The sequence below is a fragment of the Erpetoichthys calabaricus genome, chromosome 5 (genome assembly GCF_900747795.2).
Source record: "Erpetoichthys calabaricus chromosome 5, fErpCal1.3, whole genome shotgun sequence".
NCBI lineage: Eukaryota > Metazoa > Chordata > Cladistia > Polypteriformes > Polypteridae > Erpetoichthys > Erpetoichthys calabaricus.
The window spans coordinates 51,929,999-51,952,630 of NC_041398.2; the positions used below are offsets into that span (position 1 = coordinate 51,929,999).

At 34.6% G+C, this 22,632-nt stretch overlaps 1 protein-coding gene across 1 annotated transcript in view; it reads right to left on the reverse strand.

Moving 5' to 3' along the window:
• Positions 1 to 4,211: 4,211 nt before the first annotated feature.
• Positions 4,212 to 22,632, reverse strand: part of pcgf1 (polycomb group ring finger 1) — an 80,776-nt gene continuing 62,355 nt past the window's right edge. The window contains exons 6-9 of the mRNA XM_028801525.2: positions 17,661 to 17,700; positions 8,457 to 8,543; positions 4,894 to 4,974; positions 4,212 to 4,437 (exon numbers count right to left, since the gene is read on the reverse strand). Coding sequence (XP_028657358.2) covers positions 4,387 to 4,437; positions 4,894 to 4,974; positions 8,457 to 8,543; positions 17,661 to 17,700 — 259 coding nt within the window. The 3' untranslated portion in view covers positions 4,212 to 4,386. The remainder of the gene's footprint in view (positions 4,438 to 4,893; positions 4,975 to 8,456; positions 8,544 to 17,660; positions 17,701 to 22,632) is intronic.

The window sequence follows — 22,632 nt, forward strand, 5'->3', positions numbered from 1 at the left end:
GGGGAAGGGGCAGTGTGATAGACGGCCAGGAACCCTGCCCCGCAAGGATGCCTGGAGGAAGGAGGAACCGGGAGAGAGGCACTTTCCTGGGTACCCGGCCGGTCCTTGATCCCTGGGGGACAGCACTTCCGGGAAGTGCTGACAAACCAGGGATGGTTTATGCCCGGAGTGCTTCCGGGTGCAAGGGCAGCACTTCCGCCACACTGGGTCATCAGGCACCTGGAGCACATCCGGGGCTGAATAAAAGGGGCCGCCTCACTCCATTCGGAGAGTCGGAGTTGGGTGGAAGAAGCACGGAGCTTGCGGGACAGGAGTGGAGGCGGCCAAAGGAACCAAGGACTGTGAACTGTAAATATTGTATATAATTGCTGTAAATAAACGTGTGTGTGTGTTGGACACTGCGTTGTCGTGTGTGTCTGTGGCCGGGCTAGCTTTTACTATTTTATATATATATATATATATATATATATATATATATATATATATACACAGTGGGGCAAAAAAGTATTTAGTAGCCACCAATTGCACAAGTTCTCCCACTTAAAAAGATGAGAGAGGCCTGTAATTTTCATCATAGGTATACCTCAACTATGAGAGACAAAACAAGAAAAAAAATCCAGAAAATCACATTGTCTGATTTTTAAAGAATTTATTTGCAAATTATGGTGGAAAATAAGTATTTGGTCACCTACAAACAAGCAAGATTTCTGGCTCTCACAGACCTGTAACTTCTTCTGTAAGAGTCTCCTCTGTCCTCCACTCGTTGCCTGTATTAATGGCACCTGTTTGAACTCGTTATCAATATAAAAGACACCTGTCCACAACCTCAAACAGTCACACTCCAAACTCCACTATGGCCAAGACCAAACAGCTGTCAAAGGACACCAGAAACAAAATTGTAGACCTGCACCAGGCTGGGAAGACTGAATCTGCAATAGGTAAGCAGCTTGGTGTGAAGAAATCAACTGTGGGAGCGATTATTAGAAAATGGAAGACATACAAGACCATTGATAATCTCCCTCGATCTGGGGCTCCACGCAAGATCTCACCCCGTGGGGTCAAAATGATCACAAGAACGGTGAGCAAAAATCCCAGAACCACACGGAGGGACCTAGTGAATGACCTGCAGAGAGCTGGGACCAAAGTAACAAAGGCTACCATCAGTAACACACTACACCACCAGGGACTCAAATCCTGCTTAAGCCAGTACATGTGCAGGCCCATCTGAAGTTTGCTAGAGAGCATTTGGATGATCCAGAAGAGGACTGGGAGAATGTCATATGGTCAGATGAAACCAAAATAGAACATTTTGGTAAAAACTCTACTTGTTGTGTTTGGAGGAGAAGGAATGCTGAGTTGCATCCAAAGAACACCATACCTACTGTAAAGCATGGGGGTGGAAACATCATGCTTTGGGGATGTTTTTCTGCAAAGGGACCAGGACGACTGATCCGTGTAAAGGAAAGAATGAATGGAGCCATGTATCGTCAGATTTTGAGTGAAAACCTCCTTCCATCAGCAAGGGCATTGAAGATGAAACGTGGCTGGGTCTTTCAGCATTACAATGATCCCAAACATACCGCCCGGGTAACGAAGGAGTGGCATCGTAAGAAGCATTTCAAGGTCCTGGAGTGGCCTAGCCAGTCTCCAGTTCTCAATCCCATAGAAAATCTTTGGAGGGAGTTGAAAGTCCGTGTTGCCCAGCGACAGCCCGAAAACATCACTGCTCTAGAGGAGATCTGCATGGAGGAATGGGCCAAAATACCAGCAACAGTGTGTGAAAACCTTGTGAAGACTTACAGAAAACGTTTGACCTCTGTCATTGCCAACAAAGGGTATATAACAAAGTACTGAGAAGAACTTTTGTTATTGGCCAAATACTTTTTTTCCACCATAATTTGCAAATAAATTCTTCAAAAATCAGACAATGTGATTTTCTGGATTTTTTTTTCTCATTTTGTCTCTCATAGTTGAGGTATACCTACTGTATCATGAAAATTACAGGCCTCTCTCATCTTTTTAAGTGGGAGAACTTGCACAATTGGTGGCTGACTAAATACTTTTTTGCCTCACTGTATATGGTGAAAGTGGACCCTTATGTCTGCAACACCTGAAAATGTAAGCGACACTGACAAAATAAAAGCTGGGAATTCTCTGCACTCCTAGAATCAGTTGAGTTACTATTAGTGCATGATCAGGCCATGGTGTGTGTGTGTGTGCTTGGATGTATTAATTTATTTATTTAATGAGTCACTGAAAAAAGCCAAATTTCCCCCTGGGGATACAAAGTTCTATCTTAAAAAGTTCCCTCTTAACTCCATCACATAAATTTTACCAAAAATCCCCAGACATAAATTATGGACTAGAGCCAGTAGTGCACAGGAATCACTTAAACAGGTCAACTACAAACATTGCACATATAAAACTCCTCATTCTCTACTGCATCAATCCAACAAAGATATGATTTATAAGAAAAGCAAAAATCTGCAAAACGAAAGAAAAACATTATCAGTATAGTATAACCCAAGTGCCCATGAAAACTTACAGTTATGCAGCAGTTTGGGGTTAGCAGCAGTTACCCATCGATGTATACCCAAGTAGATGCCGGCTTATAGCAGACAGTCTCAAAAAAACTTCACATAAAGCACAAACTAAAATATCAATTTAGTACAAAATGCAGTAAGTGTAATGTTTTATTATCAAGAACGTAACTCTTTCTATAATCAGAGTATTATATAGCACCTTCCTCAGTGAGCAACAGCACAAAGCACTTCTAAACATCTCAGTCTTGTTCATAAAGTTTGTTATTTTTTAACTACATACCTACAACATATGTCTAGTATTGTATAAACAGGTCTTTTCATACATATTCTTAAATGTCCTTTTTTAAAATAAAAATTGGCAAGCACCACAAGGCAGGACAGAAGTAAAGACCAATCTGGAGACAGTTTTTGCATATAAACTGCTGTTTATGGTTTACTGAATAATAATAATATATATAAATTAAAATATAAAGTATGTACAGTGCTTTGAAGTTATAAATGAGATGAGCTCTTTACAAAAAAAAAATTGAATAGTACCTAAAAGTGCATGACCTTTAATCAAACTTATATGGAAGTTTGAAATATTACTAATTCTTTAGCATCTGGAAAACACACAGTGGCATTACAAAAGGAAAGGACAGATTAAAATGGATAAAAATGGGCAGGAAAGCTGGGTGGTTTTAGGAGGGTAAATCAAAAAGTAAAGGCAAGTTAGATAAAAGCTGACGCAATGCAACACATTCACAATGGTTTATGGGTATTTTGAATAAGTTTCAGTCTCAATTTTACAAAAAGGTTTCACTCCCTCTGCCCAAAGAAATCCCACTACACTGTGATATTCAGCAGTGGTACAATCCCACATAGAACTTCCATGTTCAATTAACCTTGGCTTCAACCAGACTAATGGCAAAACTCTGATGTGATATGTTACTGCGTACACTTCTATGCGTTGAGGTTATCACATATTTTTCAAATTGCCTTTACTTTTTAATTTACCCCCGTATTTTTTAGCTGTTCGAAGTCTAACTGCATCTTTGTTAGAAGATTGTAATAATGAAGTGTATAAACAATTTTTAAAAAATTATCTACATATTTAAAACTGATTCAGAAAATTAGTTTTTATATAGGGTCTGATATCTATTAGGGACAAAAAAGACAGTAGTTTGAACATTTTCTTTTTCAAAGCAGAAATTTAAAATTCCATATACTCATAATTTCTGCAATAAAAACTATCCATCCATCCATTTTCCAACCCGCTGAATCCGAACACAGGGTCACGGGGGTCTGCTGGAGCCAATCCCAGCCAACACAGGGCACAAGGCAGGGAACCAATCCTGGGCAGGGTGCCAACCCACCGCAGGACACAAACAAACACACCCACACACCCAGCACACACTAGGGCCAATTTAGAATCACCAATCCACCTAACCTGCATGTCTTTGGACCGTGGGAGGAAACCGGAGCGCTCGGAGGAAACCCACGCAGACACAGGGAGAACATGCAAACTCCACGCAGGGAGGACCCGGGAAGCGAACCCGGGTCTCCTAACTGCGAGGCAGCAGCGCTACCACTGCGCCACTGTGCCGCCCGCAATAAAAACTATTAGTTTCCAAATCCATAAACACTCATCAGTGTTAAAAAAAAATGAAGATGAGGCAAAGACATGAAGAAACTGTAAACTAGTTTATTTAAAAATAGAACATACATAAAAAACAATTCTCATTTCCATATTTACAAACATAGATAAAATAGAATATGTAAAATACAGAGTATTTACATGTGCTAAAAAATCATTTAAGGGAAAAATTGATCAAGTTCTTCAAAGAAACCATCTGTTAGGAATTCATCTTCCTCTCTTATCTTTAACACTGTAATGAAGAATTAATGGAGGAGACTGGAATAAAAAAAAGAAAAATGCCTTGTCACAGATCTGTTTAACATTGACATTTCTTCAGCTTTAAGACTACTGGCTTCTGATGGCACAATTTTGATACTTCAATAATATGAAACTTTAAATAAATTACCCACATTCTGCAATCATGAGTACTGATCTTTTCTTATTCATATAAATACATTATTTTTTTTAATGTAACAGTTTACAAATTATGGAACATCTGCATAGTAGTTTCTACCATTGCTGCAATGGCAGGTGAAATTACAGTACACGTTGATGATGAAAAACAAAATTAGTAGTGATCAGTAAATGGTAAATCTTAAAAACTTCATTGTCCAGCTACATTATTACTTAAAAATTACTACAATATTATTAATATACTCATGCTATAGTTCATTTTCAGTCAAAAAAAACTAACACTTTATGTAATGTAAAATTAATTTTCAAATGTCATACCTTGCCAAACCAATGTGATAACCACAACTGTTTCATGGTCATGTGTTCTGGTAGCGACTCATTATTAAATAATATCTGGATCTAAAATAAAAATACAAGAAAGTCCAATAAAAAAGTGTCTGTCTAAATCAGTAATCTGTCACTGTATTCATCACCTCTACAGATAAATAGAGGATGGCCACATTAGTGATTTTTTAAAGTTGAAGACTCCAATTTTAATACTGAAGTTAACACTCAGGAAAGACAAAAAAAATTACTATGCACTTCATGTGTAATTAAAACAAATCATTAATATTGTGCAATGACTAGAATGATAAAAATGTCAAGTTAAGACTGCAAGTACTGTATAAGCCACACAAATATGCCCATTTTATCAAAACTCTGCAATTATATGTAGAACTGTTACCTGTGATTTTTTTATTAAAAATTCAAGAAACTTTAGAGTTCTCATGGAATTTGGAAGACAAGCATAAAGAAATCAATTTGACATTTTAACAAAGTCAAACATGACCATTAATTATGAAAATGTTTACATAAATAACGCATGGTAATTCAAGTGGGTAGAAATGACCAACATATTGATATTGACTCATTCTACACATTAGTTCTGCTTAATTTTAGATGATGCCTTTTGAAGATGGCTAGTTTGTGTAGGGACTTCAGTCTATTTAACAACAAAAGCCCATATATTATATTTTTATGCACATTACCCAATTTTCAGAAATGGTTATGCATTTCCAAGAAAGGAAAGGTGTAGCTTTGCAGTAACTTTTAATAATGGTCCATTTATTTGTAAAGTTTATAAATTTAACATACTGTATGTTGGGCTACAAAGCTTTCCACTTAATTGAATCGAATCATCATTCCTAGCTACTACTGTATATGTCACTATTCCTTAATAATGCTGTCAAAAATTATAATAAGTTAATTTCTTAAAAAAAATAAACAGAATATAATTTCAAACAAAAATAATTCTTATTACAGAATAAAATTCATCAGCATCAAGTATGTTTACAGAAATGATTAATACTATTTAACTAAATTATCAATCAGACAAAATTTAACAAATAAGTAAAAGAAATAAACAATGAGTAAAAATATATGCTCATAAATTTATATTTTTAGAAGAATGAGAACAGTACAATTTTAGAGAAAATTTTAAATTGCCGAAATTATTGTGATAGAAAAATGACTGGCATCTGATCTATTTGTTTCTGCCAGGCATACAAGAACACATTGTTTTAATCAAGTTGTGAACACAGAATATTTTAGTAATTACTAAAACATTCATTCTAACATTCAGACCTGCATTTAGTAATTTATAAAGCTTCTAAAATGTCATAATATCTTATTTTGTGTATTATATATAACTCATTAGTTATGTTCCAACTCCTTTGGCTGTACATATTGCTCTAATCCAATCACAGTAACAAAATCATAGGATGAGAGTGCTTTATGCACAATTCACACAATTCAAGATAGATCCAATATGACAAAAAACAACATGTTAAAGAAATATTATGCCAGTCAAATGGGCACAAGCCAAATTTCAGCAATGTATAAGATGCCATAATAACCAGGTCATGAAGAACTAAAACATTAAAAATTTGATCCTAGCCAGCTACGAGGGCTTTGCGATGTATTAGAAGTTCACATTGTCACATCATTGTTTCAAAATATCGCAGATGTATGATACCACTGTCTATGCAGTTGGGAGGTGGGGAAAGTGAGAGATGGTTGTGGGTTACAAATAATTAGCTGCTCTACCCATGTACCGCAGAAAGCTCAGGATGCATTATAGAAAAAAATTGTACTTCATTCTGTTACATTGTGGCTTAGTTATAGTGCATACACAATTTTGTCTTTTTTTATCATGCCTGCAATCAACAACCTGCAAAAAAATGCATAATGTTGCTGACTAATTGCATTTGCCTGGGGAACAGTGACCCTCAGAGCTGACATTTCATAATGCAGATAAACAACTTCACAGCACACTTTAAAAGAGGCAAACCTGCCACAGTCGCAAAAGAATTCCAACTTCTGTGAAAACAGTGAATGAACACTGTAAGGACAGTGAGACATAATAAAAAGCAATGTAAAGAACAATATATTTGTACTTTTTACATTCAATTTTTTTTCCAAATTTTTTCCAACAATGTTCACAGACAGATTATTTAACTTTTCATTGACTATAGCACAATTTTAGTGGGTCACAAGTTTACATACACTTTGTTAATATTTTTGTGTTAAGTGTTTTGGGTAGTCTTTCAAAAGCTTCTTACAATAAGTTGCTGGAATTTTGGCTCATTCCTCTAGACAGAACTGCTGTAACTGGGACAGATTCATAGACCTCCTTACTCGCACACAGTTTTCAGTTCTGCCCACAAATTTTCAATTGGATTAAGCTCAGGGCTTTGTGATGGCCACTCCAATACCTGGACCTTGGTGTTCTTAAAGCCATTTTCTCACAACTTTGTACATATACTTGGGGTTATTGTCCATATGGAAGACTCATTTGCGACTGAGCTTCAACTTCCTTGCTGAACTGTTGAGATGTTGCTGAAATATATCTACAAAATTTTCCTTTCTCATGATGCCATCTATTTTGTGAAGTGTACCAGTCCCTCCTGCACCCCCACAACATGATGCTCCCACCTCTCACGCTTGATGTTTGGGATGGTCTTCTTTTGCTTGAAAGCCTCGTTCTTATTTCCTCCAAATATAACAATGGTCATTATGGCTAATCAGTTCGATCTTGGATTCATCAGACCAATTATAAAGTGAGTTTTAAAGAATTTACCCTAAGTGTATGTAAATTTCTGATTTCAACTGTAGTTTTGCAATTATTTTTACGAAAGGAAACAAATCCAATTTCACTTAAATTGCTGGCTCACCACTAACTTTAGCTTAAATGTAGCCAGTGCCAAGGTAGCCCTCCCTCTCCTGTGGTCTAAGGTTTGAGCCCTGTTACATATGCCTACAAACAAACTATAATGACTCATTAAGAAAGAGAAAAGTCAGCTATACTTGCCGAGCTACGTCATGATTACTGTGATGTCTCAATCTATGCATCTGCATAAGAGACAACCTGGTCAATTCCCTGTTGCTGTATTAGTCTTTAACTACTCTGTCCCTCCATCCTCTCCGGAAAAAACAAAAAGGACCATCCATAATGCATAGAAAAGGAATCTCACATTCCTCCTGCTTAACTGCTCTCTTGTGAGGTGTGCAAGAATTAAATTAAAAAAAAAAGTGAAGGCTGCACTGCAGTTACAGTGTGTTTTAAGAAATTTCCCCAAATGTTTGTGGAGTCAATCACAGATTTTTTTTTTATGTGAATGACGTAGTCAGTCAATTTGCATCGCCTCAGCCCTTTCAACTACCTAACTTTGAGCAATTGCTAATAAAATGTGCAATTATTCATTTAATACTATATTTAAAATTACATCGCTATATAAAACAATTTTGGATCTTGAGCTTTCACAAGTGAAAAAGTAAATTACTGATGAGTTCCTGGAAAACATAATATCATTTTAACTTTATAGGAAAATAAAGTTTATTACCTGATGTCGATCTACTTTTAGATTGTTACACAGAACCCGCCTTAGATGCCTAATCTCTGCTCGAGCAGAACATCTGACATACTTTTGCTGAAAAAGGAATATATAAGAGAGAGAAACACAGAAATAAGTCAAGCTTAAATTTATTCATTATTCATTTAAGTTTAAAACTATATGGTAGACTAGTGTATAGCTGATTTAAACCAAAAAAATACACAAGCTACGTTCAGCTCATTGAAGAGAACACAGTACCCGTATCAGTACCTAGAGAATTTCATTGCAACCTGTTAAGGCTTTTTCCTCTCTTTAATTATATATCTTCAACATGGATTCAAAATCTAACTGTATTGTTAACATTTCAGCATATTTCTTCATCAACACGGTGGATCTTTGTGCAGGAAATTGCATTTAATTAACACAATTGATTTTCTTTTTCTGATTCCCAATAAAACATGACTACATAATGGTAAAAAAAAACAAACAAAAAAAAAACACTTTTTAAGCACAGGCATGGGTTTATATTATAGATAGATAGATAGATAGATACTTTATTAATCCCAATGGGAAATTCACAAATATTATACTACAGCTTTGATATCTGTTCATAATATAAATAAACCATATGTTCTGAGTGGATATGACACATAGTGCTGAAAAGAAATGTTCTACCTTTCCATCAATAAAAAACTACCAATTTGAAAGAAAATTGCTTAGAAATGGCAGAAAAAGAGGAAAATTTTGGATCCACCATAGCAAATGTGCATTTTCAACATGCAGTGTTGTCTTGGAACACCTTCAGCTGTTGGCTAAACTTAACATGGTGTGCTAAGAGACTTTACTGGGGCTCGTTTTTCCCTCAGCCATCAGAATATATAATACCTACTTCCTACTGTGCCCATCTTCATTCTAGACAGCTATAATACAGTAGATGCATAGGAAACAAAATTTAATTATATCATTATTAGTTTTTGTGTCTAGTTTTGACTCTTGAATTACCATAATAATTTGTACTTTTTTCTGCTTTGAATTATGTCTTTATTTTCTATGTTGCTGCTTTAGCAAATTAATTTCCTTTTTGTGATCAATAAAGTAAAGTCAACCTGACAGTACTGTTAATCAAAGGATAAGACCAAGAAAATATCACAGACTGAATTACAATAGGATTCTAATAGAAAAGAGGAGGAATGAATGTAAAAAAACTGTATGGCATAAACATTGGGACAAAAAGCTAAATAGAGCGGGTACCACAAATCTAAATATTAATTTAAAACATGCTAAGATATTGTTTAATCCTATATGGGAAAAATAACATTTTAAATTTTAAACCAAAAGCTTCTTTAAATGCTTACTTTCAACACAGTTTGGAGGATACATTTCAGTGAATTTCTTATAAATATTCCAACTTGTATTACTTAAGCATGTGCTTTGACCTCCTTTCACTAATTAACACCAAAATCAAAACCTTGTATGCATACATATGCACCTAGATAGCTTGGGAATAACTTAATTTATAGTAACAAGCTGCAAAATGTAAAAAAGGATAAAGAAATCAATAAATTCCCATCAGCTCATGTCTACTTCCATAATAAAGTCTGACCTTCATGGACTATTCTTTCATTTAGATGAAGTGCTGAGTTTGTATCTATTTGCTGTTAAATATGTTTTTGATTTACTGCCTTTTTGGTCACTGTGCTCTTTGACTGTGACCTGTCAATGACAACGTGTAGAAGTTAATGAGAAATCACCTCTCAGGAGAGAAGGCTGGATTTGTGGGCAATATACAGTGTGCCTATGTAGTACTGCACCAAACTACTCCAGTGACTTTAAAAGAAGGACTTCTTTCCAGAATACTGTCATCTTAATTAAATGACTAGTGTTTTTCATCACTCTGCTGTATCAGAAAAAATCTCTGGCAATGTGAGGCCTTACCATTTAAGAGAAAAAGTAATAAAGTTTGCACTTTGGCCAAGAATGTAACAATTTATATGTCACTACTGAAAACATTAACTTTGGTATGCTGCCTGCCGAGGCACTTTTTCTTTTAGGGGCTTATTTTAGGCTCACCACAACACACACTTTGTCAAACAGTCATAGAGATATATTGTTGTTAAATAGCACTAGAAGACTATATTTTTTGTAGCAGTAAATTTCATATTTTGTGAGCACAAAATAAAAAATTAAAAGTGGAAAACTAAACACTCTACGGCCATGAAAATAATATAACAAAATATAACTGAGGGCACTGATGCAGCAAGTCACCAGCCACATGGAATTAAAGAATTGCAATGGCCAGAAGTGGGCTCTTCATGCTGACATCAAGGTGAATTTAAAAGACAGATATGCAAAGTGACTGATAAAGGTTGGACTGGAGGGGGACTGAGTTTGAATAAGTACAGAGCCAAGAGAAAGAGAACAGATGATCAAAAAATTGTTTATGCAGTATATGGTGCAGCATTGCATACAGTACATTACTAATAAAACAGCAGTGTACATTTTACTAAAAGAATTACTTTAAGGACAGAAATACACAGGAGTGAGTTAAAATACCTAAATGTAAAAATCGGGAGTGGTCTTCCCTAGAATTTCTTGTATACTCAGATATGAGGAGTAAACCACAAGACAATGATTATATTTTTATATTATGTACATTAAAGAACCATCAACAGCAAATCAAATCAAATTTATATTATATTGAACAATTATTAAAAAAGTAAAGTTGAATAAATCGGACTCTGTAGCTGCATGAATAAGAGAGTACCACTTCCAGTTAGCGGAAACAGCTCAAAAGTGATAGAAATCCACATTTTGTACCTAATACTTATATGCAAAATTTGGTTGACCTAAGTGAAACCGCACTCAAGTTGTCGGGTTTACAAACACACACACACACACACACACATACACCGACACACAAACAATTCCAAAAATGGTATTTTCAGACTCAGGGATGTTTAAAACGTTTCAAATTTTTGGACGATTACAATACTTTCCCTATACTTCGTATAAGAGAAAGCAAAAAGCAGTGAAGGCACAATTTTTTTTTGTTTTTGTTCATTAATGCAGTTCTTACTTGTTCATTAATCATGCAAGCTCACTGTGCATCACCTCTAAGCATCAGATGGTGTGCTTTATGGTGGCAGTTTCAGACCTATTATTTGTTAATGTAAATTCATTTAGTAGTGTAGATGTCACACAACAACCTTGGTGTTATAAATAAATACATAGGTATGTATATAATGGACTGATGCATCTGAGTGATTAAAAAATGACTTTGCTTCAATGTGATGGATGTCATCTTGCAGACTACACTTTTAGAAATGAGAAAATTTCCAACCTGACGTTTTAGCTAACATTAGCCAATGTGTTAGCTACCTAAACTAGCCCATTTACAAACCATCCTCAGAGAGATTAACCATCATTCACTGTATGCAGACATGTGATGCTTGGTTTATTGGTGCTAGAAAGGCATATATTTTTATGTTTTTACTTCTCTTCATGAAACCACCAGCAGCTCTGATCAGTGAGTTGCTGCCAGCTTTATAGACAACTACTAACGACTGACTACTTTTGTGGGGAAAAAGGTGTGCAATATATAGCAATGCTGATTAAACCAATCCAAGTGCCCATGTAAATTTACCTAGTTTATCTCGGATAATCAAAATGCACACAATTGGAGCACACTTAAAATTGTGGTTTGCACAAGATGAGACATTCTTGCTGAAGTTGGCTTTTTAAATTATGTTTAATTTGACTCTTGAGTTTTTTCACAAAAGTTATTCTGTGTTTTTTAGAGAGGTGGTCCCAGAACAACCCTCTATCTTAGATAAATCTTACAGTTAACTCGCATAAAGGAACTAATGTGCCTGTGCAGGAATTTCAAAATGAGAATGTGACAGTTATCCTATAAAAATCCTTCATGGTTTAATAAAGTAGAAAAATCCTACTACTCTGTCAAGGCAAAAAAGGTTTTATGTATTCCTTTGGAGCATGATGATGTGACCAAAAAGTGGGAGTTCCAGTTCTTTGAACTTGTACTACCAATGCAATTGAATTGCGTGAGTTAGAACGTTTAGAGCCAGAATAAACTTGCATTCATTCTCTAAATATAATAGAGGGAGCTATAGTTGTTCATCCAACAATCAATCAATTTTTTTAACTTTATTTTCCAAATTAGGGATGCAAAGAGCAGCTTCCTATCCTAGTTGCACAGTGTGTGAGAAAGTAAAAATTGAAATATGTTTCAAACAATGCGACTGTCTTTGTACCTGGGATTTGTTTACAGGCGAATTTCAAAATAATGTTTCAAATACTCCATATTGCTTGGAAATAACCGACAGATATGCTGTTAGTGGGGTTGCTAGAACAGTATACTTCAGTCCAGTAAATAAATCCGCAAATAATTTAAGTGACTGTTTTGATATAATGTTGCATTTTTTTTAATCATTGATGTCAATGAATAAACTTATATTCCCAAAGCCTGTATAATCTTCTGTGAACATTACTGTAGCCTAAAACAGTGTTTTCCAAATACTTTCCATGTCCAAGGACTATTCAAATTTTGCTTGACATCCTAAAGTAAAGTAAAGTAAAGCTAAACACTTTTCTGAAAAGTGCAATTTTTCAACACTTTTTTTTCTTTTTATAAAGTTTACTGTCAGCACCCAGTGAAAACCAAAATAACACATAATACATGTGTAATCTCAGAATGCAGACTTTGGGAGCAAAAAGCCAAGGAAGTGGTTTGCGTGTCCCCTTTAACAATGTGAAAATCAAAGGGACAAAAGACAGGCACATATACAGAAGTACAAACTCCATTCCGCATTGCCTTTTAATAACAGAGATTGCACATGAAGATTATTTCAAATGTGTACAGTATATAACACCCCAAATACTTAAGCTACATTTGAATATTCTTTTAGTACTGTGAATATTAGAATCTTAATTTTGGCTTATTTTTCAATCCTATTGCAGATGTGTTTTTTTTTCTCCTGTACTGTAAGTTGAAAGTTCAATTTAAACAGAAACAAGGCAAGTGAGAGCAGGTGGGGCTGCTGCTTCACGTAGTGAGTGGTATGTGTGTGAGCACAAATGGTAAGTCTGTGTGCATCTGAAACGGACAGAATAGATACTAAGGAAAGTGAGGACTGGTAACACTTCAAAATTTCTCAATCAATATGTATCAATAAGTCAAGATTTTTCACAACACTAATAAATACACTTTAAATGCATTCAGAAGTTAATATGCATGCTTTCCAACTTTTAGTGAGTTTATCATGGCTCCTTAAAGAAAAATCCAACAAAGTGCTGGGAAGTTGACAATAACTGGCTTCATCAAAAAGGGCAATCGGTTTGTTTAGTGCTTGTTGCTCATGCTCATGCTCTCACTCAGTATCCCTTTGCTCATGTATCCTGTGAATTAGGCCATGTAGCTACATATTTAAGTTTATGAATAGCATTTAAAGTATCATCTCTCCCAGTTTTGTTATATTAATTATTTGCCTAATACTCTTTTTATAAATCCTTTTTTATTGGCAGTGAAGTGGATGAAAATATTCAAATTGATTGCTTGCACAACATTAATAGTTACTGTGAGAATATTTGTCTGACTTCTGTTATTCTATTCAGGGTGAGAATTAATATGATCAGATGGCTCCAATGACAATATTACCAGAGCCAGCATCCTCAGCAGTCACACGGTCAGGCTGCCGTGTTCAGCCAGTGCAATAACAGCCATTTTCAGAGTCAGCATTTACAGGTAGTTTTGCAGAGAATTCTAAAGATGATCATTTTGCACAAACATTTTAAATTTACTATATTAAATATTAAATATTTACTGAAATACACAGGAGTATCAATTGATGGCTGACATAAAATTTTACTGCCTGTGTTAGTCATGTGTAATTAAACAAAACAGAAGTTAATAACTACTTCTTAATTAATCAAAAATAGGATTTCAATTAGGGCATCTGTATACAGAAATTCATGGTCACCAGCTCCTCCAAACTTTGGCCCTTGGTTGGCTGGTATTCAAAACTTACTGAACTCCTCTGCTATAAAGGATACCTCAGCAAGCCTTGTAGTAGTATATTTTAGGTACTTTATCAGCACAAGTGTATTTCAAGTCAATCTAACTTCCATTTTTGACTGACCATTTTAATGGTTAGAGGCATTGTGTTGGTGGTGTTATTGTCCTTTTACTTTTGCAGCAGGTTTTGCAGTGGTCAATCAGAGAATGAAGCAGTTAATTTTATAAATGACAATATTCTTATGGTCAGCATACAGAGACAGGAGAAAAAGAAACGGGAAAATTGCTAAAAAAAGAAACAAGCAAACTAACAATAAAAACCGGATGGAACTGGACTATCAAAGCCAAGTTTAATAAGATAGTAATGGTCTTACATATTAAATTATTGCTATTGTTACGTGTATTCACCCCCTTTGAAGTTTTAACATTATATTATTATACATCATTGAATAATGGTGTATTTAATTTGGCTTTTTAGACACTGATTTATAGTAAAATACTCATTACTATCGAAGTGAAAATAGATCTGTGCAAAGTGGTAAATATAATAAAAATATAAATATAATATAAACCACAAAATAATTGTGTAAGTATTCTTGCTGTATTCTTTTAATTATATTAATTTTCTTTTAATGCAACATGCCTGAATCATCACCCATGCAGCCAGTTGGTTTCAGAAGTTACAGTCAGTTAAGTGGAGACTATCTGTAGTTAAGGTATTTCAATTTATTATAGTATCTGGAAGGTCCAACTTGTGGTGAATTGGTACTGTAGCCTATTCTACTGTGATGGACACCCCTGGAATGTAAGGATGGGGGAAGGCAGCTACTTGCCAACACTGCCTCTCCCAAAATGCTAGATGGCAGCTCCCCTGGAGTGTAGCGGTGCCCCGGATTCCCTCAGGGCATCCTGTGACTTGGAGTTCAGTTTCTCAGCCCTGTTGGGTGCCGCCAGAGGGAGCAGCTGTCAAAGAACCTGGGGACTCATACTTTCCTTATAGCCCGGAATTACAAGGTAGTCATGAAGATGTCAGTTCTTCATTAGACTCGGAAGTGTCAGCCAGTCACTTGGTCAGAAGGACAGATGCACTTCCAGGTCAAAAACTATTTAAAGGACTGATGGGAACCCAGCAAGCGTGCCGGAGTTGGGAGGTAGAGGACAGAGCTTGCTTGGAGGTGTGGTGGAGAGAATTGTGATTTACTTGTGTTTATTATTTATTAGTGTATTTGCTTTCCTGTTTATTGTGGAGGAGGTGCTTTGGGCACAATTTATTTAAAAAAAAGAAATTAAAACAACTTTTTGGTACTTTTAACACGTGTAGTCAGTGTCTGTGTGTAGGGTTAAGAGCTGGCATAGCGCCATCTAGTGTTACATACACAATGAACACAAAATAACACTCCAAACAGATCAGTGAAAATGAAATTGAAAAGCACAACTCAGGGGACAGACATAAGAAAATTTTCAAGTTATTGAATTTCCCTCAGAGTCCAGTTAAATCAATCATTAAGAAAATATGGTACAGCTATAAATCTGCCTAGGGCATGTCACTGATAAAAAACTGCGTGATCATGCAAGAAGACAATGACTAGTGAAGGAGGCTATCAAGAGACCTATGCTAACTCTAATGGCATTACAAGCTAAAGAGGCTGAGACTGGAGAAATGGTGCAACTGGGAATCCTAGGTCCAAAACCTCAACCAGTACCCCACACTGCCTGCCACTAATATAAGCCTTTGAATAAAAAAAAAAAAAACACACACAAATATTGTTTAATAAAAGGTACTTAGTTACAAAGAACTTCTGATACATCTGATTAACCGATGGCAGTATAATTGTGGTCCATTGTTTTATATGAAATTTCCTGGGTGAAACTGGCTAATGCAGTTAAGTGTTAACATAAAAGGCAAAAATATTAGTATCATAAAACTTTTAACATATACAGCTTCAGAACACCACCTTATTTTGATCATGTGTGCAGAATATGGTTGATCTTTTCAAATTAAAAGCAGATCAATAAACAGCTATATACTTTTGTGAATTACATTACTGCTAAAATGTCACCATCCAAAAATTAAAATTGCACATTACAATTTAGCAGTGTAATTCAAACCCCTATAGACAGTGACATTTGGAATTACAGATTTTCTTAATGCATTACTCTGCACCTTCCACTCCAAACATACAAAATATACAGAAACATTTCAACCTTCAAATTTTCACTTAAGGCTAAAAACAAAAAAGGAAAAATATGTCTTGGTTGTCCTCAGTAAAGAGTAGGGTGATTTAAATGCAAAAATACAACTAACTTTAGGACATATTTCTGAAAATTTTTACTGCTACTTTTGTACTAAACATATACAGTCTCATTAATAGCTAATGTATTTTATTTACAAAATTATTTCAGCATAATATGTGCTTTGTTATGTTTCTATTACATAAAAACTGAACACACACATCTCTCACGAAGTCTAGATGGAAAGGACTAAAATTAGGTTGCATGACCAGGTGGTTCTATACAACATACTCTGAAAATGGTATTAATAGTGACTTCTTGCCCTTGTAATATGCCTACAACATTGGTTCAAGTAAATGCGAATTTACACCTATAATACTGCATAAACTAATACCATCCTCTTCATCAATGCTGGCTAAAATTATTATATTTTGATACCAGTTGGTTTTGATGAAATTTGTTTCAACACCTTAACCACTTAACTTTTATACTGTTTCTCCTTATGATGTTTGCTTAAAGAAATATTTGAAATTTGTTAATGAAATAAGAAAATAGGTTCTGAACATCCATGAAAAACATAACCCCTAAATGCCATAATAAATAAGTTGTAGTTATTAAATTTTGGCATGTCATATAAAATCAATTAAGTGATAGGAAATTTGTTGGACTGAACAACATGTTTACTTTTAAACTTCAATATTGATCAGATATTTGTTGGACTGAACAGCATGTTTACTTTTAAATTGTATCTATCTATCTATCTATCTATCTATCTATCTATCTATCTATCTATCTATCTATCTATCTATCTATCTATCTATCTATCTATCTATCTATCTATCTATCTATCTATCTATCTATCTATCTATCTATCTATTTCAATAAACAACCAAAAAGCAAAGTATAAGGTACATTGGCCATTATGCGTAAATTGAAGAAATACCCCTTACCCGAAGTGTGAATCTGCTTCTGTCTTTGCCAACTGAGGAACTATACAAAAGAAAAATAAATATTGTTACATATCAAGATGAATACTTGTTTCTTTCTCTAATTTTTCCATGATTGATTCTTCTAGAACATAAACATCATTGTTTGTACGGAAACTAATATACATATAGTAGTTACTAAGCAAAATCAAATTTATTTAATTACAGTATGTAGAAAAGAAAGTACATCTGGCACCAAGATAAGGTTACAAATGACACACAAATAAAACATGTTAATGTAGTAGTATTGTCATGAGTTCAGAGTATAGCAATATTCTTATCTGCACGTCTAACCAGTGTGCAAAATTTTAGCTTCATGACAAATACCATTTTTTATCCTAATGCACATCTATTTTTAAAAAAAGAGTTTACGGCCCCCTTGGAAATTAGTTCTATTTCTGCATTAGTTACTGCTAAATTATGACTTGATTATAATAGAAGACAGACATAATCTGCTTACACTGTTTATACATAAACAATGATCTGTCTTCATGGCGTAAATAATCATAGTCTACACTGCAAAACGTATGTGAGCCTCTTAGTTAATGACTTCACCAATGACTAACTGGAGTTAGATACTCTAGTCATTTTTTTCCTTTCCAATTTGAATCTTCCCCCTAAATAAATGCGTGTGATTTTTATTGGAGTCAGTGTTGTTCATAGTGTAAACAGAAATTTTAAAATAGCTCTTGACTGTGAATGTTATAGTCAAAATATAAAAATTTTCAGTAGTCTGGTGTGTGCATGATTTTATTACTATTATATAACACTACCTTGCAGCAAATATAAATCCAGACACATTATATTAAAAAAATTAAGGATATAAAGTTTTTAAATGAAATAATAAATACATGACAATAGAAACCTGAAAATGTTTTTTTCTTTTGCAGGGCGGAAATATTTTTATATCTACATTAATTGTTTCAAGTGCAATGCAAGATAAAAACTACAATACATTTAACAGTCATGGCTCGGTATGCTTCAATCCTGAACTGGCAGTTCTATCAATTTTAAGTTTTCATCAAAACTATTAACTCATGATGGCAACTAAAACTCATGTTCATGTCGATGGCAAAAGCAGCTTTAAAGAAGACCTGGAAGAAAACTGTTACAAGTGTTGATGTATAACAAAGGCCAAACGAATCACCACATAGTTAATACTACAAAGAATGTACAACACTTGAGCTAGCCACATTAATTTTGCATTTATGCTACAGTTAATGTATTTTGGAAAATTACATTTGTCCATTTTACTTGAAGTTTCTGTTGCAAAAATGGCAATAAATATATTCTTCTGCTTAACAAAACTATGTATAATTATGCTTTTTATTGTTAAGTTCAAAGTAGGGCTGAATGATAAAACAATACAAATAATTATCGTGAAATAACCTTTCCCCGATAGAATTATAAGACATGGCCGATACAACGTCAATAGAACTCATTCCATCCATGTTTTGTCAGACAACACGAAAAGCCAATGATAATGAGAACAGTGCCATGCCAAACCAATCATGTGGCTGAAATAGAGTTACAGCCATGCCAGGTTAGGTTGACAACCACAGCACTGAGTGTAGGAGTAGCAGCTGGCAGCAGCACATGTGCAGCTGCACACATCAGTATGTCAGGACTGGGAGTGAGATAAAAGAGAAATTGATGACAGAAAAATTAAAAAACAGAACAAAGGTTTTGTTAACAAAAGATAACAAAAATTGGAAAAAAAAAACAGCGTTACTGAAGAAGAAACCCCAACAGACAAAGCCCAAGGCTCAAAAGACACATTGTTGAAAAAAAGGGTCTGAGGAATTCAGTAGTGTGGAGATATTTTGGCTATTTAAAGTCTGACAAGATGTGGAGTAGCGTGCAGTGCAAATTGTGTCAAAAACATGTTCCCACAAAGACAGGTAAAACCACAAATCTTTTGTACCATCTGTAGCAGTGCCATCCTTTAGAGCATGCACAATGCAAGACTTTACAGTCCCAGACCCAAGCAAGTGGTGGTGGTCCCCCTAAAACAACCAGAGTGATACCTGCTTAATAGCAATCGACCATAATGTCCACTTTCTTCAGCGCAATGCCTTATGACAAAAAAACAAAGAGACACAGAGGTAACACAAATGCAATAATTGTAAATTTCCCCTTGGGATTAATAAAGTATCTATCTATCTATCTATCTATCTATCTATCTATCTATCTATCTATCTATCTATCTATCTATCTATCTATCTATCTATCTATAGCCTACTTTATTACAAAAGACATGATGTCAGGAAGCACGGTCAAAAATGTAGGATTTAAGCGGCTGATTAAAGTAGTTAACCCTTGCTACAAACTACCTGGCCATAAACATTTATGTTAGATGGCATTTCCCCAGCTATACACAAAGTAGAGAGACAGTTGAAAATGAGCTGCAAAGTGTGTCTTAACTTCACTACTACATCAGATTTGTCACACATTTATGAGCCTCACTGGCCACTTCATTGACCAAGATTGGAATTTGAAAAGCAAAAGACTTCAAATTGCCTACTTTCCTGAAGACCATACAGGCGAAGTCATTGCTTCAGGATTGACAGAAACACTTGCATCCTGGGAACACAAACCAGTCTGCATCACAACAACCAGTGGAATGAATATACTGAAAGCCACATCACTAAACTGGACACAGCTGCAGTGCTTTGGGAATCTATTTCACTCAGCTACCAGTAAGTCAGTGAACAGAATTATATAAAAAAGTTACTGTAATATTTTCTTATTTTGTCCCTTAGAGCATAAGCTGACTACAATTGAGTGAATATGTCACAATTTGTTTATGTTCTCCTTCGTATATATTTGAAAGCTGATTGAATTTGTACTGAGGATACATACAGAACATTTGTTGTCTATTTATTTGTGGGTTTGTTTCCCAAAATTTTAAAACAGTTTGAATCTATACAAAAGAAAGAATATAGTATAAAGGTAGATTTTTCGAGATTTTATTTTGCAGAGATGCTGGGTATATTGGGAGAAGGATGGAGCTGCCAGATAAGAGGAAAAGAGAAAGGCCTAAGAAACGGTTTATGGATGCAGTGAGAGAGGTCATGAAAGTGGTGGGTGTAATGGAGCAAGATGCAGAGGACACGAAGATATGGAAAAAGATGATCCGCTGTGGCAACCCCTAATATAAGCAGCCAAAAGAAGAAAAAGATGAATTTCTACTTTATTTACTTAGAACTGACCAAAGACTTTACTTTGTATTCTTCTGTAGAAATTGAAAGCTTTATGGTTTTATTTTAATATTTAAGATTTTAGAATTAAGATTTTATTTTATTTATTTGGAGTTGACCAACAAATTTAATGTGTTCTCCTGTAAAACGTGAAAGCTTTTGATTGGTCAGAATTGAGACTTTTTTATTTTGTATTACCTATTTTATTCATTTGGAATTGACCAAAGAACTTAGCTCTGCATTCTATTTGTATTCTCCTGTAACACTTGAAACTTTTGACAGGTCAGGATTAAAATTTAAATTTATAACATATCTATTTATTTATTTATTTGAAATACAGTTGCATAATGTTCTACAGTACATTTGTCACGTTCAACTTCTGACAGTAAGTAAATAATATTTAAACCAAAATTAACCTTTTGATGTCTTCACATCTCACTCAGCAGTGAAAAGGAACCTTTAACTTTGACAGAAATAGTCATTTCATTTATATCATGATATACATCAATATTGACTAATATGAAAAAAATTATCGTGATAAGATTTTTTCTTTTCCATATAGCCCAGCCCTAGTTCAAAGTAATGCAAAAATTGCATCTTTTCTACAGTACCTTAAGAAAGGATTACATTTCTCATTCACAAAAGTCTTTAACCTGAGAAGTCAATACTTTGTACATACAGTAGTCCTTGAACTACAATTTTAGACATGACTCTCATTGGATATATCCATTTGAACTTTAAGATTCAGAGATTTTTGAAAATTCTTCAGTGTAAATTTGTTCCAACTCTAAGTGTTGGTGCACACCTTTTTAAAAGTTATCCCATGAATTTTCAATTGAATTCAAGTCTGGGTTTTCGCTGGGACTTTATAAAATAGTAACCTTTACTGAAGCCATCCTTAGAAGTTTTTTTTTATTAGTGACTAAATGGTACACTTAACTCATGGTACAATAAGCACTATAATATATAGTTAATCGTTTGGTTCATAGTGAGGTCTGGTGCAATACGATATATAGAAATTGCATGCAATTTACTTTCAATGGATAAAGTGTTCTCTTTTTACCACTGTCAAAAAACAAACAAGGATGGCTAATTCTTATTATGAATAAACTCAATGAAGATAAGCAAGTTAACAGGTAAAATACAAATTCTTCTACATATAAACAGAAATTCCTATCAGCCTACACTTACTGAGGTGAGGAACATTGCATAACGCAACTAAGCAGGTAAGCTTTAAAGACACACTTTTTCTTCAAGAGAATTATATCCACAATTTCAGGTAGCAGTTATGACATTTAGGCATAGACATGGCACCAGTTAGTGAAAAGCACTTTTTTGCTTGGAACTGTGGCTGGGATTGATACTTGATAGAAAAGCTTTAGAGAGTTTGGCAAGGTTTGTTAAATTCTAGCTGTTGTCTTTAAACCACTCCAATGGATTTTTTGTCAAAAGGAAAAGTATTCGACCCCCTTGAAATTCATCACCTTTCTCTGAATTTCTAAAGATACATAGACATATTCCCCTCATAAGTATTTCATTGACAACCTAAGTGTTCTAACAATTTATTTTTAAAGCCAAAGTAAATACATTTTCAAACTATATTCCTAAAAAATAAAAATTGGAAAAAGACACAGGATGTAACACTCGAAAAAATATATATACTTGCTTAGTTCCCCAAATAAAACCCCCACCATTTTGCAGTTGCCCATAATTTAAAGTAATAATAGCCTAAACCT